This window comes from Mus caroli, chromosome 4 (genome assembly GCF_900094665.2).
Source record: "Mus caroli chromosome 4, CAROLI_EIJ_v1.1, whole genome shotgun sequence".
Classification (NCBI taxonomy): domain Eukaryota; kingdom Metazoa; phylum Chordata; class Mammalia; order Rodentia; family Muridae; genus Mus; species Mus caroli.
In genome coordinates this window covers 51,683,619-51,697,258 of record NC_034573.1, presented here as the reverse complement: position 1 = coordinate 51,697,258, position 13,640 = coordinate 51,683,619, and the positions used below count along the sequence as shown (strand labels likewise).

General features: G+C 41.8%; 1 protein-coding gene across 1 annotated transcript; it reads left to right on the top strand.

The window, feature by feature from the left end:
* Nucleotides 1–11,815: 11,815 nt before the first annotated feature.
* Nucleotides 11,816–11,993, top strand: LOC110293320 (ATP synthase subunit ATP5MPL, mitochondrial-like). The gene is given in 3 exon segments (XM_021161196.1): nt 11,816–11,864; nt 11,867–11,893; nt 11,896–11,993. Coding segments are annotated over 3 exon segments (174 nt in total).
* The last annotated feature ends 1,647 nt before the right edge of the window (nt 11,994–13,640 follow it).

The following is a 13,640-nucleotide window of genomic DNA, read 5'->3' as shown; positions in this document are numbered from 1 at the left end:
CTAAAGCATGCTTTCTCAGTGTTAAAGTGATCCCTGGGTGACAGTATTGAACAGTGCTCATACAGCTCTTTGGATCACCAAGCAAAACCATGTCAATGATTGTCCTCACTTGGCCCTAATTCCTGTATCAGAGTGGGAAGCTATTTTGGAGAGTTTAGGAAAATAGTTTCTCAAGCATGAGTCTAAATTTCTACAATGCATAGAATATGTCTTCATTAATTAATCCAATACTGAAGTTGCTTAATGGAGCAGGAAGATTTGTTCCTAGGTCCCTGTATTATCAGCATGTTCAATAAAAAACTCATCATCCTCCCTGAACCCTGGAAATTGCTTTTACTGCATATCATTATATACTCCTCAGCTTCCAAAGGTCTTCATTCTGGGAGTGATCCCAATGCCCACATCTTCCTCCTGTATTGTCTAAGCTCTAACACTTTACAGGCTAACAGTTCAATTCATACCTCCCTCATTACTTTCTACCTCAGCCTAAGGCCCCATTAATTTGTTGTTCACCATAGCATCAACCTAGTGGGGCTCCCTACCAGTCATGTTTCTACTCCAGTGTTATGGTTTGGATATGAGCTTTCCTCTGCAAAGGTTCATGTAGAAGGAGTGTGGTTACATTAAGCACCTCAGAATTCTGTCTTACGGTTTGGGTACATGATTGTTAGAAATACTCTCAATGTTGGAGAGAAAGGAAGACCAGGAATTCCATGTTGAATACTTGAAATCTGTACTTTTGATAGAAAACAAAGGAGAATGTTATTTACTCCAGTCTATCATGGAAAAAATACCAGGCTGGAATTCTGGACATATCCCACATATAGGGAAAGAATGGTTTGGACTTTGCCTAGCCTTTGTCATTTGGAGTCAGAAGAGCAATGCCAAGGCAATTACCTTGCCTAGCCCTTTTTATAATACAACTTCTATCTGGTCCCCAAGTACACTATAAACCTCCATTCTGCATCCTTATTTCTTTTGCCTCCCTGAATCCTAGATCTTACCGAGAAATTCCTCATTTGGAAAGACAGAAAGGGGAGACTGGGAACTGCCTTGTGAGCCCCTATCTAACAGCAAACCCCTCCTTGTTGCTGCCTATTGTCTTCCTCTTCCTCCTCCTGCTCCTCTTTAGCTGGAGTCCTCCACACTCAAAATATACATCCCTTAAAGGATCACACATGAGGCAGGAGATAAGTGTTTGAAGTCCTAGATACTTAGAAGGTGGAAGCAGGAGGATTTCTTCTTGAGCTTATGAGTTCAAGATCAGTCGGGTCCATATAGTAAGACCTCATCTCAAAACAAAAATAGCTGTGTTCTAAAACCCCCGAGGAAAACAGTGATAAAAGTCTCTGCTATATCATCTTGAAAAGGCACACCCCACAATAGGCTTTACTTCTAGATTTTTTTTTTTATTTCTCAACTTACTCCATCAGCCATCAGCACTGTTTACATGTTCTGACTGCGGCTTACAGCTGTACAACGCAACTCAGTTCAGCAAATCACAGCTAGGCCCTGAGCCAGGACGTGAATCCAAAAGCAACATGGACAACTGCATCCATCAGGCTGGGCGGCCTTGTGAGAGATGCTTTTGGCAAGGCAGGGAGCACTGAAGAAGGATGAGAACACTCCTCGCAAAGCCTGCCCTCAGAGAAGTAGAATGTGGTCTGTAACCTTTACAGTGGCCCCAGTATAATCCCCTTTCCTAGAGTATAAACTAAACATTTAAAAAGATTTCCTAAAGATTTTCCTGGCCTGTCATTTCTGAGATAAGTTTATATGCATATTTACTGCTCCCATGTGGGTGTAACAGTGACAAGGCTGTGCTGGATTAGGTATCGGATGGATGTGGTGGGATTCAGAGGACTGGAAAGAGGAAACATCTAAAAATTAAAAGGTTCTTGGATGAGATCTGTCTAAATTGGCATAATGTTTGCCTAGGATACACTGGTTTCAATCACCGATACCCATACAAATAAGATTGGTAGTGCAGGCCTATAATCTTAGCAGGTAGAGGTAGAAAGGTTAGACGGTCAAGTTCTGCCTTGGCTACAAAGAAAGTTTAAGGCCAGCCTGGGCTGCATGAGACCCAACTGGAAAGAAGGAAGGGGAAGGGGTGTTCCCTAATCATGAATTAGGAATTTGCTGATAATGTGAGGCGTCTGTTTAACATCCTGAATGGCTCTTGGAGGCCTGAGCATGCAAGCACAGACCCCAGGGTGTATTAGCTTTTTACTCTTCTTTCATTTGTTAAATCATTAGACTGCCTTCCTAAGGCTCGCCACCAAGGTCTACTCTCTATCTGGCCACTCACTCATTCCTGAGACTGGTCACCATGGTCCAACTATCAAAAAAAAAAATCAAGGTCCAGCAATCAAAATTCATTGTTGTGACTCATCTAGTTAAAATATCCAATGAGAACTCACCAATGTGCCCTAGCTCATTCTAACACAGACCTTCCCCTTTTCCCCCTCTTAAAATTAACACTTGCAAAGCTACTTGCTGCTATTTCTGCCTGAGTCAGATCCATCTGCCTTGTCTCTTTGCCTTGTCTAATAAAAGATCTCTTTGTGCTTGCACTTGGAAATTGGTGTCTGGGTTTGGTCTGTGCCTAATCAGGGTCCAGAGAGGAGCACCCCACAGTATGAGGGTCTCATCACATCCTAACCAAATTAAGGTGACAAAAGAGTGTTGGAAATCGTTGAATGAGGGAAGCGTTTGGTTGTAGACATGAGATCCTTAGTTTAATCGCACACAAGCGGAGCCATGGTAGTGCATGGTTGTCATCTCAGCTCTGGGGAGACAGAGACAGGATCATACCTGGGCCTCACTGTCCAAATAGACTAGCCTAACCAGTGAGTTCCAGGCCAAAGAGAGATCCTGTCTCAGAATACACAAGGTGGCTGGCTTCTGTGGAATGATATCAAATGAAACTGACCACAGGCCTCCATATTCCACATACACATGTATACACGTGTACCCACAGGAACACATACATGTATATGCTCAAAGAAAGCAAAGATTGAGGAATAATTGACTGGGAAGTTGAAGGAAACCCAGGCACTCTCATTCTTGTGAGCAGAAGGAAAAAAGTCCCTGAAGAGGGAAGAGGAGGCCAGCTTGGTCAATCACCACTGAGAGGATGAGAGGGCTAAGGAGCAAGAAGTGGTAATCCATCTGCAAAGCTGGTAACCTTGACAGGGTAGGTCATACCATAGATCTGAGAGCTAGCATGAAATCAAAGCATGGATTAGAAATGTTTCCCACCAGCCCTTCAGAGAACCCTGAGTTGGTTACGTTCAGTCTGACTTCATTTGATCGGTGGAGTGTTCATTTTAGAAAAACAAAACTACCATAAAACATTAGAACTGAACAAATTGTTTTCCCAAAGTACCAGCCCCCTTCACTGCCAGATGATTGAAAGATCACACACCAAATACATCCACATCTCCTTTCTTAGCTAACAATTTCCATTTGTGCACACAAATTATCAAAGCGCTTCTGTCCATGAATAGCATCACACCGTCTAGCATCAACCATTGACACTGTGCAAAATGCTGACAAGATGCTGAGTCAATAATGGCTCAACAGTGTGCAACATTAACATCCAGAGTCCTTAGAAAGACTCTTTTAGTATAGAAAAATGCACCATTTCAAGGGGACAGCATCCTTTGCTTTAGCCTCTTCAAAATTCAGCAGCGCGAGACAGTTCTAGATGAATTGTACCACAGGAGTGAATCAGCATGACACGGTCAAATTATTCACAGTCTATTTTTTGCAACAATCTCTTCGAGCTGATGCAAAGATAAATAAATGTGTCCTAGGCATAACTCTGACACTCTCTGGAGATCAATTCAATTAAAATATAAAGCCACAGATATGACTTGCTTTTGTAGTGCCCTGGTAATGAGTCGGATTAAGGTCTGCAAACCAACCTCACTCCTGGCCTTTGTTCAAAGTCCCAGAGTGTAGCCCAAGAGCCAGACTGGAGGTTGTATTAGGTTAGCCCGGGGAAGGGCCAGAGTGAACTGAGGACTACAAAAAGTCATGGAAATTCTGAGTTATGATCATAGCACTCTATGTACAATTATCCTACATACTCAGAATGATAATTTCTGTGGATGTCTGTTTATGAGTGAAGTAACTGTTTTGGCATCAGCCAGGTGAAATCATGATTGGCTGCATCTTTCTGGATTAAGAAATACTTGGAGACTGCACTAAGCTAATGTGACATTTAGTCAATTTTTTTATTCTCTCATATTTTCCTTTTGAAAAATGTGTTTCAGATTTTAAAATAACAAGAAAAAAACAATGATTTAAATAACCATGTTTTTAAGTATGTTTAAGTATGGCCATAACTTAGGTAATATTATATATCTATATATGTATATATAACATATATGATATATATGTGTGTATATATATATATATATATATATATATATATATTTCATATGACCTGTAGAAAATATATGTCCAATAATATTTAGAGTACCCTATGTACATTCTCATGTATATTTTTATTCTTATTGATGATTACAAATTTTCTTTTAATAAACAGATATAGCATCATCCATGCACTCATTCGGTTTAAGTTTTGCAATTTAACTGTGAAAAATAAAACTGCCAATATCTGACTTATTTATTTTTAACTCATCTTCTAATTAAAGCCTGCAGGTAAATATAGAATTTAGTTACTCAGTCAAAGTCTGTATTTATGAGGCCCTGTGCATATGTTTCCAAGTTTCCTTTCAGGTATTTTCTCCAGTATTCTACCACATGAATTTGACTCGCACGGATTCTACCATACTATATTGATAGTTTTATTGATGATACATTAATTGGTGAAGAAAGAACCTGCACTATTTTGTCCTTAATGTGAAACTTAACCTTTTATGAAGTGTGCATGATGCCTGGTGTGTGTTTGACATTAATAAATGTTGCCTGAATGAATCAGAGATTCTTAACAACCATGGTGAGTTTCACTTATAACATAAATATAAGTTCAAGTCTTTTCACTCACAATCTATGTCCTAAAACTTGCAAGACAGTTATGATGGTTACCTGTGTGCTTAAGGGGCTGGGAATGTCGATTATTTTTCTTTTCCATATTTTTATTACATTTGAGTGTGTGTCTGTGCCTATGTTTTGTGTGTGTGTGTGTGTGTGTGTCTGAGGGGTGTGTGTGTGTCTGAGGGGTATGTGTGTTGTGTGTGTGTGTGTCTGTGGTGTGTGTGTGTGTGTCTCTGAGGGGTGTGTGTGTGTCTGTGTTGTGTGTGTGTGTCTGTGTTGTGTGTGTTGTGTGTGTGTCTGTGTCTGTGTTGTGTGTGTGTCTGAGGGGTGTGTGTGTGTCTGTGGTGTGTGTGTGTGTCTGAGGGGTGTGTGTTGTGTGTGTGTGTCTGTGGTGTGTGTGTGTGTCTGTGTCTGTGTTGTGTGTGTGTGTTGTGTGTGTGTCTGAGGGGTGTGTGTGTGTCTGTGGTGTGTGTGTGTGTGTGTGTCTGTGTCTCTGAGGGGTGTATGTGTTGTATGTGTGTGTCTGTGTCTGTGTTGTGTGTGTGTTGTGTATGTGTGTCTGAGGGGTGTGTGTGTGTCTGTGATGTGTGTGTGTGTGTGTCTGTGTTGTGTGTGTTGTGTGTGTGTGTGTTGTGTGTGTGTCTGTGTTGTGTGTGTTATGTGTGTGTGTGTGTGTGTGTGTGTGTGTGTAATGGCGCATGAGCAGAGTTTGAGGGACAACATTCTTTCTTTCTACCACACAGGTCCTACACATTGAACTCAGGCTGTTTGGCTTGACAGCAAGCCCGTTTGTTTTCTGAGCCTTCTGATCAGTCCGTCCTCTCTCTAAATTGGATGATCTGTTCTTTGAACAATGCAGATATGTTCCTACTGAGAGAGTGGAAGTAAAAGTGATACAGTTGACATCAGGGCTGGGGAAATAGTTTAGCAATATAGAATTTGCCCTGGATACCCAAAGACCTGAGTTCTATATTTAGGTCTACCATAGACAGTTGCCATCAAAACTAGGTCCACACATAATGACTGAGTACATAATAACATTATGACATGTAGACCTAGTCGATTCTAAACTGGAAAGAATTCGGTAAAAACTTTTTAATATAGTCCCATATCTAATTAAATTGTGTTATAAAATTCTACTAAACCATGAAAACATGGGTAAATATCTTCAGAGGTTAGTACTGACGGTACCCAGCCAAGAATCTCCCAGGGTAATTGAGATTTATTTTTCAACTGGGCTTCTGATTTCTCTTAAACTTATCATTAGTAGGATGGTGTTAATATGCTCACGTGATTACTCTATTGGTCTCTTCGTCGAGTGTTTTTCACCCATTTATATAGTTCATCCTGAAGAGAATGCTAGAAGACAGGGGCTAACACCTCCTCACTTTACAGATGAAAGGACTGAGTTTGTTTCAGTCAAGAAAGCCTGGACCTATCACCCATGCTCTCAGCCCTTACCCATGGATTCTCTCAGCCATGTAACAGATATTTGTTGTGTGCTTACAAATGTGCAGGGCACTGTACTGGGTCCTAGGAGTCTGGTGGTGCTCAAAACAAGCACGGTGCCTGCTCTCTTTGAGGGTTCAGTAGGAGCAAGAGCAAGGAATAAATATGGAAGCACAAGTTGAGATAATAGCTATAAAGAGAAATTGCAGGGTGCTCTGGGGTGCTCTGAAGGCTCCCTTCCTGAGATACGACAACCAGCAAAGGTCTCTCTGGGAGAGTGATAATTAAGCTAAGAGTAGATGGATTAGCCAAAGTCGAAGAAAACCTGGGGAAGAATGTACGAGGTTCTGAGAAGAGCGTGGCTGAGTGTTTTCTAATCCTTTGACAAGCTTTCAGAGTGAGATCTATCTTAGCCCCGGGCCATTAAGGATCAATTTCTCTGTGTCCCCCTCTTCTGACTTTATATTCACTACATTTGCTTTTAGGGATGGATATTTGCTTTCCATTCAGCTTAACAATAAGAAGAATGTGCTGACTGGGCAAGCCTTTGCTGCTTGTATTTGTTACGAGAGTCCTTCCTCCTTGCAACTTAGTAAATCCATGTTACAGCAATCCCGAGTATGTTGTCTTCTTGTGAAGTCTGCCCACTGCAATGGTCTAGCTTCTGCATTGTTCCTTCCCAGTTCCCACCAGCCTTCCCTTCAATACTCCAAATGATTCTGTCTTGACCACCCTCACTTTTCCATGTGCAGCTCTAGAAATGGGTCATATTTCCTTTAAAAGAATGATGTCTTTAAACTGATAATCGATTTAGTGAGCACGCACTCCTTGATTATATTGATGGGGTTTAGTGAAAAGAGAATCCATTTGGAAGACAGTCTGAATGAAATCATGTTCGGAGTATTCAGGGAAGAAAACAGAGACCATCTTGCCTTGGCAGTCATGTGCTGAGTGACTAATGCTAGTGTTCCTTTATGAGACTGTTTTATTATAAAACTGTAGTAAACCGTGCTGGCGTGTCCCCACAGTCAGCATGGAAATGAAACTTACTCATAATATTTACTTCTTCTCCAGAGTGCCTTAGCAGACCTGAAACATCTGAACTAACAAAAGTCCTCCAACTTATAATATGTCCCAGCTGTTGTGAGGCTTGTGTGCATGCCTGTGTGTGTGTGTGTGTGTGTGTGTGTGTGTGCGCGAGCCTCGGAGGGGATTTCCTTGTATTTATTCATTTATGTGCCCTTTGCAGTAGGGCAAGCTCCGTCCAACTGGAATTCGATGTGTCTTTACTAAGCATTTGTTATATGTAGAACATTGGCTCGTGTCTAAAATGTCTTCCAAGCAGCACACAGCTGAGAGCCATGAAAGATGAGATTGTATATTGTTTAGGCACAGTGATATGGCTGAGTGGTATTTTCACAGTCAACAATTCATTTTTTCTGCCAGTACAGAATGCCACATTATTAACAAGTGGGTATTATCTGGCGACTCTCATGAAAAGATACATTTGTATCACTGTTTTCTATTATTAATTGTTTATGAGCAGCTGGTTAACTTTTAATATTACAGAGATAAAAATCATCAGGGGCTCTATTAAATTTGGTTCTTTTTTTTTTCCTTATCATCTTCTCTAAGTTGGGAGAAGAAAGCAAGACAGGTCATAAATGTCTCAAGTTTGAAAAAAAAACAATGTAAGGAGTGCAAGAAAAACCCATTACATGTCTTTCCCACCTTCTTTCTAAACAGGAGCATTTATTCAAGTAAGTGAACTTAACTCTGGGGTTACAGCAATGGGCAAGTCTCTGAACAAGAAACTTGCAGCCTGGACAAGGAGAAGAGTAATGATAGCAACAACTAATAATGAGTGTGGGGCTTGGGGATTCAGTGGTAGAATGCTTGCCTGGTCAAGATCATGGGTTCTAACCACAGCACCAGAAAAAGACCAGAACACAAGGGCATAGGTCAGCGGATGGAAGGCTCGTCTAGAATACTTAAAAATCTACCTTCTTTATTCAGCTTTACAGAAACAGGGCACAGTGGGGCACATGTGCAATCCTAGCAACAGGAGGTGGAGACAGGAGGATCAGAAGTTCAAAGGCATCCTTGGCTTCCTAATACATTTGAGGCAATCCTGAGGTCCATGAGACCCTGTCTGGGAAGTAATAGGCAGGTTGTAAGGAGGGAAGAGGGGAGGGGGACAGTGTCGGAGAGGTGTGCTGAGAACACGTGGGAGTCTGAGGATGCTCACACAGATTGGCGTTTGAGCTGAGAAGTCAACTAGGCACATAGGAGGTCAGGAAAAGGAGTATTCGGGGAAGAATCCCAGGAAGTGGATTCCATAGGTGCAGGGATATGAGAGCTATTCTTGCATGACTTTTCTTTCATTTTGTGCCTTTCTGTGGCTGCCAAGTGAAAGCTATATGCCAAAGGATGCAAAGGAAAAAAATTAAAAGGAACAGACAGAATCACTTTGGCTAATAGGGGGAGGTGAGCACTTGATGCAGAATGGTGCATAACTACATTTATATAGGACAGCCAGGATCATCTAAATCCAGGAATCCCTATCACTTATTACAGGGTTGAAGAGGCCTACTGAGAGAACATTGGCCAACACTGACTTTCAAATCACTTGCCTCAGGGAGCAAGTCATTTCAGAGCTCAATAAAACATTCTGAATGTTGAGAGTTTGAGCCAGCAAGCCACAGGAAAACCTCCACTGCTCTCCAGGCCTCCATCCTGCATCTGACCATGGGGGACAGGACAGGACAGGACAGGACAGGACTCAGAAGTAGTTCTTCAGAGAGGCCCAAGTCATAGACCGAACTGCCAGCTCTCAGGTTGGGCGCCTGTTGGCAGGGATGTCTCAGGGCTAGGACACTAACCTCAGAGTGCTAAGTGTGGTGGTGTAGGATGACGATAGGAATGGGACCCAAGGTTACACCATGTGGCCCACAGAGTGAAAGCTGAGGGAGACAGTCTTGAGACACTCCAGAAGAGACTCCCATGCCATGACTGCCCACTCCCACATCCTTTTGCATGCCTCATGGATTATTCTCAGACCTCATGATATCATCTCAGGGGTGGAACACCTGCCTAATATGTGTAAACTTCTGGGTTCAATCTTCAACAACAATAACAACAAATTAGAAAAGATAGAAGCAAGTTTTTAATTATGTGTAAATAAGTAAACAAAAATCTAAAGTTTCTAATGCAGAAATTCACCACTGCTATAGTGTTGTGTGTGTGTGTGTGTGTGTGTGTGTGTGTGCACAGACATGTATTTTTTGCTCCTAAGTCTCCAGGCCCTTCACCCTTCCACTTTCAGGACCTGCTATGGCATCAAGACCCTGTCTATCATAAATGATGCTGCAGCTTCCAGATTCTACTTTCCATGTAACTAAAGCATACCGCATGATCACATGACCAGGATGAGCCAATGAGATTCTTCATGCAAAAACAAAACAAAATATTGCTTTAGGGTTCATTCATCATGGCACATGGCAGCAGCAGCAGAGTCTGAAGGATCAGCCATGGTGACAGGAAGTCACAGGGTCCAGTGGCTCCTGGGCTGAACTTGCAAAAGTGCCTCCCAGCCACGACCTTGTTTTTCACTCGGATTTCTAGTTTACGTACTTAGGCTTGTGGTTGATTTCTTGAGCTTCACCCTCTTCTAGAAAATTCTTCATAGCGTACATTAGATAGAGCTGGTGTTGGTTGTTGACAGTGAGAATGACAGGCAACAAAAGGGGCATTTTGTGGGAGTTGTTTTGATTTGAGCCCTACCTGATGCTATACTTTGTACTGTCCCACAAACAGAGTTTTCATAGGCATAAAAAGTTGTTATCATAACTCCTCACGGCCCAGCACTGGGTTCTCCCAATGTGAAGTTCAAGTGATTGGCAATTAGCTATCATTATATTATATTATATTATATTACCATGCATTGTGCCCACTCATTGGTCACAGGTGATCTCCCAACAGCCTCCTGGGCATCAACCACATTTTGCATTTTTAACTGAGACTTCACAGAAATCTTAAGCTCCATCCACCATTGAGTTTGGTCTCATCATGGCTTACATGCTGGGCCTTGCACTACATCTCACAGCTGAGCCAACTTTAAAATATGACCTATTTTATGGTGCAGTACAAGCCAAGGCTTTGGTTCTACCATTGAATGTAAGTCAATTGTAGCTTGCACACGTGGGTGTCACGTGGCCTTAGCCAGACCCTGTCAGGGCTCAAAGAGGGTCATGTTTGATTTATGTGTTCTTGATAGCACCTCACTTTTTATTTGGATTTAGAGATAGCTTTAAACACATCAATCAAATGAGCTGTTTTAAAATCTTTCTTCTCAGCTGTCCCTGGTGCCAGATTGTCTAACAAATAGAGGCATAGACAGATGTAATTTGTGGCTGGTGGAGACAATTCTGTGTCATGCAGCAGGCCAGCTGATGGCACAATCCACAGCCCAGTCCATGCCTGACTCACAGGCAGTAAGTAGACTTCTAACTCATACCCAGATGGACGTTTAACTCCCCCACACGTCAAGTAAGGAAGGTTTGCCGCAGAAGATTGATTTAAACATTTGTTTGAAACTTGACCGTTGAACTTGGCATTGTATGATAACACACTTTTGCATATCACACTGTTCTTACTGGATTAAAAACTGATGTCTATGGTAACTTGCAAAACAGAACTTAGGCTAAATAATAAGCAGGATATGTGATATCTCATGTATGTACCAGAGACACATAAACAGACACTCCAGTCCCAAACACTTCAATAGGATTACAGTGTTTCTCTCATGATAGCAGGGTGAGAGAATAACCAGGATTTGTGTGCAAATAAAGCTCAGACATAAACATTGGAATGAGATAGCCCTGGTTTCTAACAGAATTTAAGGATAAATATTTGTTACAGGGCTTATAACTGGCTACTCACTACAGTGCACAAAAAGCTTATTTAAAGTAACTTTTTTTTTAAAAGAAAGTGGAGAAAGACTGTTTTAACAGGAAGAACAGAGGGTAGGAAAACTATAGAGTGACAGAAAATCTCTTTCTCAGAGCTCAGAAAGCAGCAAATACTGAATCTTGCTATGGAAATGAGGTTTCTTCGGGTTGTCACACTTTGGGATATGAAGCACAATGAACAGCTACTTCTGTGACAAGGAGCCTGGCACTGAACAACTACCAGTGACTAAAGGGATGCCTTATCTCCAATGTTCTTTAGTTTCATCTTGACAAGGAAGTTGAACCCAAAGCACTCCTAGCCCCCAGTCTTCCTGGCAGGCCCTGTAGGGTGCCTGTGTGCTTGATTGGCAGGGTCTAGTACAGCCTGAGGGCTCAGTCCTATCCAGATGTGTCAAAGTTTTATTAGGAACATCTGGGTCCCTAGGACACCCTACTGGGCTACCAGGAAATTTGGGTAGGAATGGGTTGGTAACCTTCATACTTTATAAAATCAGTGCTGCTGATAAAAGATGTGAAACTTTGAAAGGCTGGAGTCCTGCACCTGTCCTGGTCGCTATTAGCTAGCTGCATGGGAACAGCCAAGAGAGCTGTCAGGAGGCCTGTAGACCTAAGCCAGCTGTGCCCCATGGGGATTTAGAGCACAGCTGTGCACGTGCCTAAATTCCATTTCTCAGGTGGCGTAAGTAAATGTCTCTGAAATATGCAGCATGACCTGTGGGTATCTCTCTCTCTCTCTCTCTGCGTATGTAATGCAGGAGGCGTCAGAACCTTCTTAGGGAGCCTGAAGTGAGGACCAAGGTCTTAGCTGAGGTCAGGGTCCATTGTTTACTGGGATTCCAGTATTCGCATAAGCCCACAAATGTGGTACGAGGATGGTAGAAAGTGGGCTGGGGATGGTTGATGAGTTTGTTTTGCCAGGAAGGAGGTGGTATATGGGGACATGCTTAGCTCTGTGACTGCTCCTTTATCCCAGAGAGACACTCGGATCCAGAGGACACAAGCTAAATGGGACATAAATTGGCCTGATTCACCTTTAAAAACTAAAATTAGAAAACTAAGTGTTCTAATGATAATTATTGTTATCAATGGCATGAACAGGCCCTCATTTATAGGTGGAGAGAGTAGAAATATTTGCTTGCAACAGGGCTTTGCTACACAGCCCTGGCTGACCTGAACTTCTCACGTAGACTAGGCTGCCCTGGAACTCACAGAGATCTAACTGCCTCTGCCTCTTGAGTGCTGGGATTAAAGGTGAGCACCACCATGCCTGGCCTACTTAGAGAGTCAATACTGTTAGACCAACCAACCAACCAACCAACCCCATATTAGGGACTCTGTAATACACAGATATGCAGGAGATTTCCATCTTTATTTTTACTATTATGAGTTAGTCGCCTTAGGTTCACATTTGTGATGCTTGGTGCCCAAGTTATGGTGTTATTTTTAATCTGTACCCCATAAAGTCGTAATACCTGGGGTCATAGGCCTGTGGTTCCCTGAGAGACTTTTGGAAAAGGTGGGGAACATGAAGAAAACCCTCTAAGTTGATGAAAAGATTGAAAATTTCAATCACTCTCAAATGTACAAGTTTCCAGGTCCTTTTCTGTAATCATTTTGAAGTAATTCCTTAAGTTTTAAGAGCATATCCTATAAATATGAAATATGTTCCTTACAACTAGGGAATTACCAGAAGGAGTTCAGGAAGTGCTATTTATGAATATAAGATATTGGAAATAACCTGTTTCCTGTTAACATGTCATTTCTTGGCTAAATTATGATATATTTATACAGCTCTAGTAAGTCACATTGCTGAGGAAGATGCAATTACACGGTGATTTGTTGACAATAGAGTGTTGTTTTTGAAAACCTAGTTAGCAAGCTTCTGTGGGTTCTCTTCTCATCAAATACATTTACATGAAAATTGGCAATATTAACATGTTGCTATTGGTTTCTTATCAAATTATGCTTTACTTCCTCAATTTTTACCACCCATATTTGGAATGAAAATAGCCAACTGTTAATCATTTTAATTTTTTTGAGAATTAATTTTTTATTAGGTATTTTCCTCATTTACATTTCCAATGCTATCCAAAAAGTCCCCAATACGCCCCCCCCCCACTTCCCTACCCACCCACTCCCACTTTTTGGCCCTGGCGTTCCCCTGTACTGGGGCATATAAAGTTTGCAAGTCCAATGGGTCTCTCTTTCCAG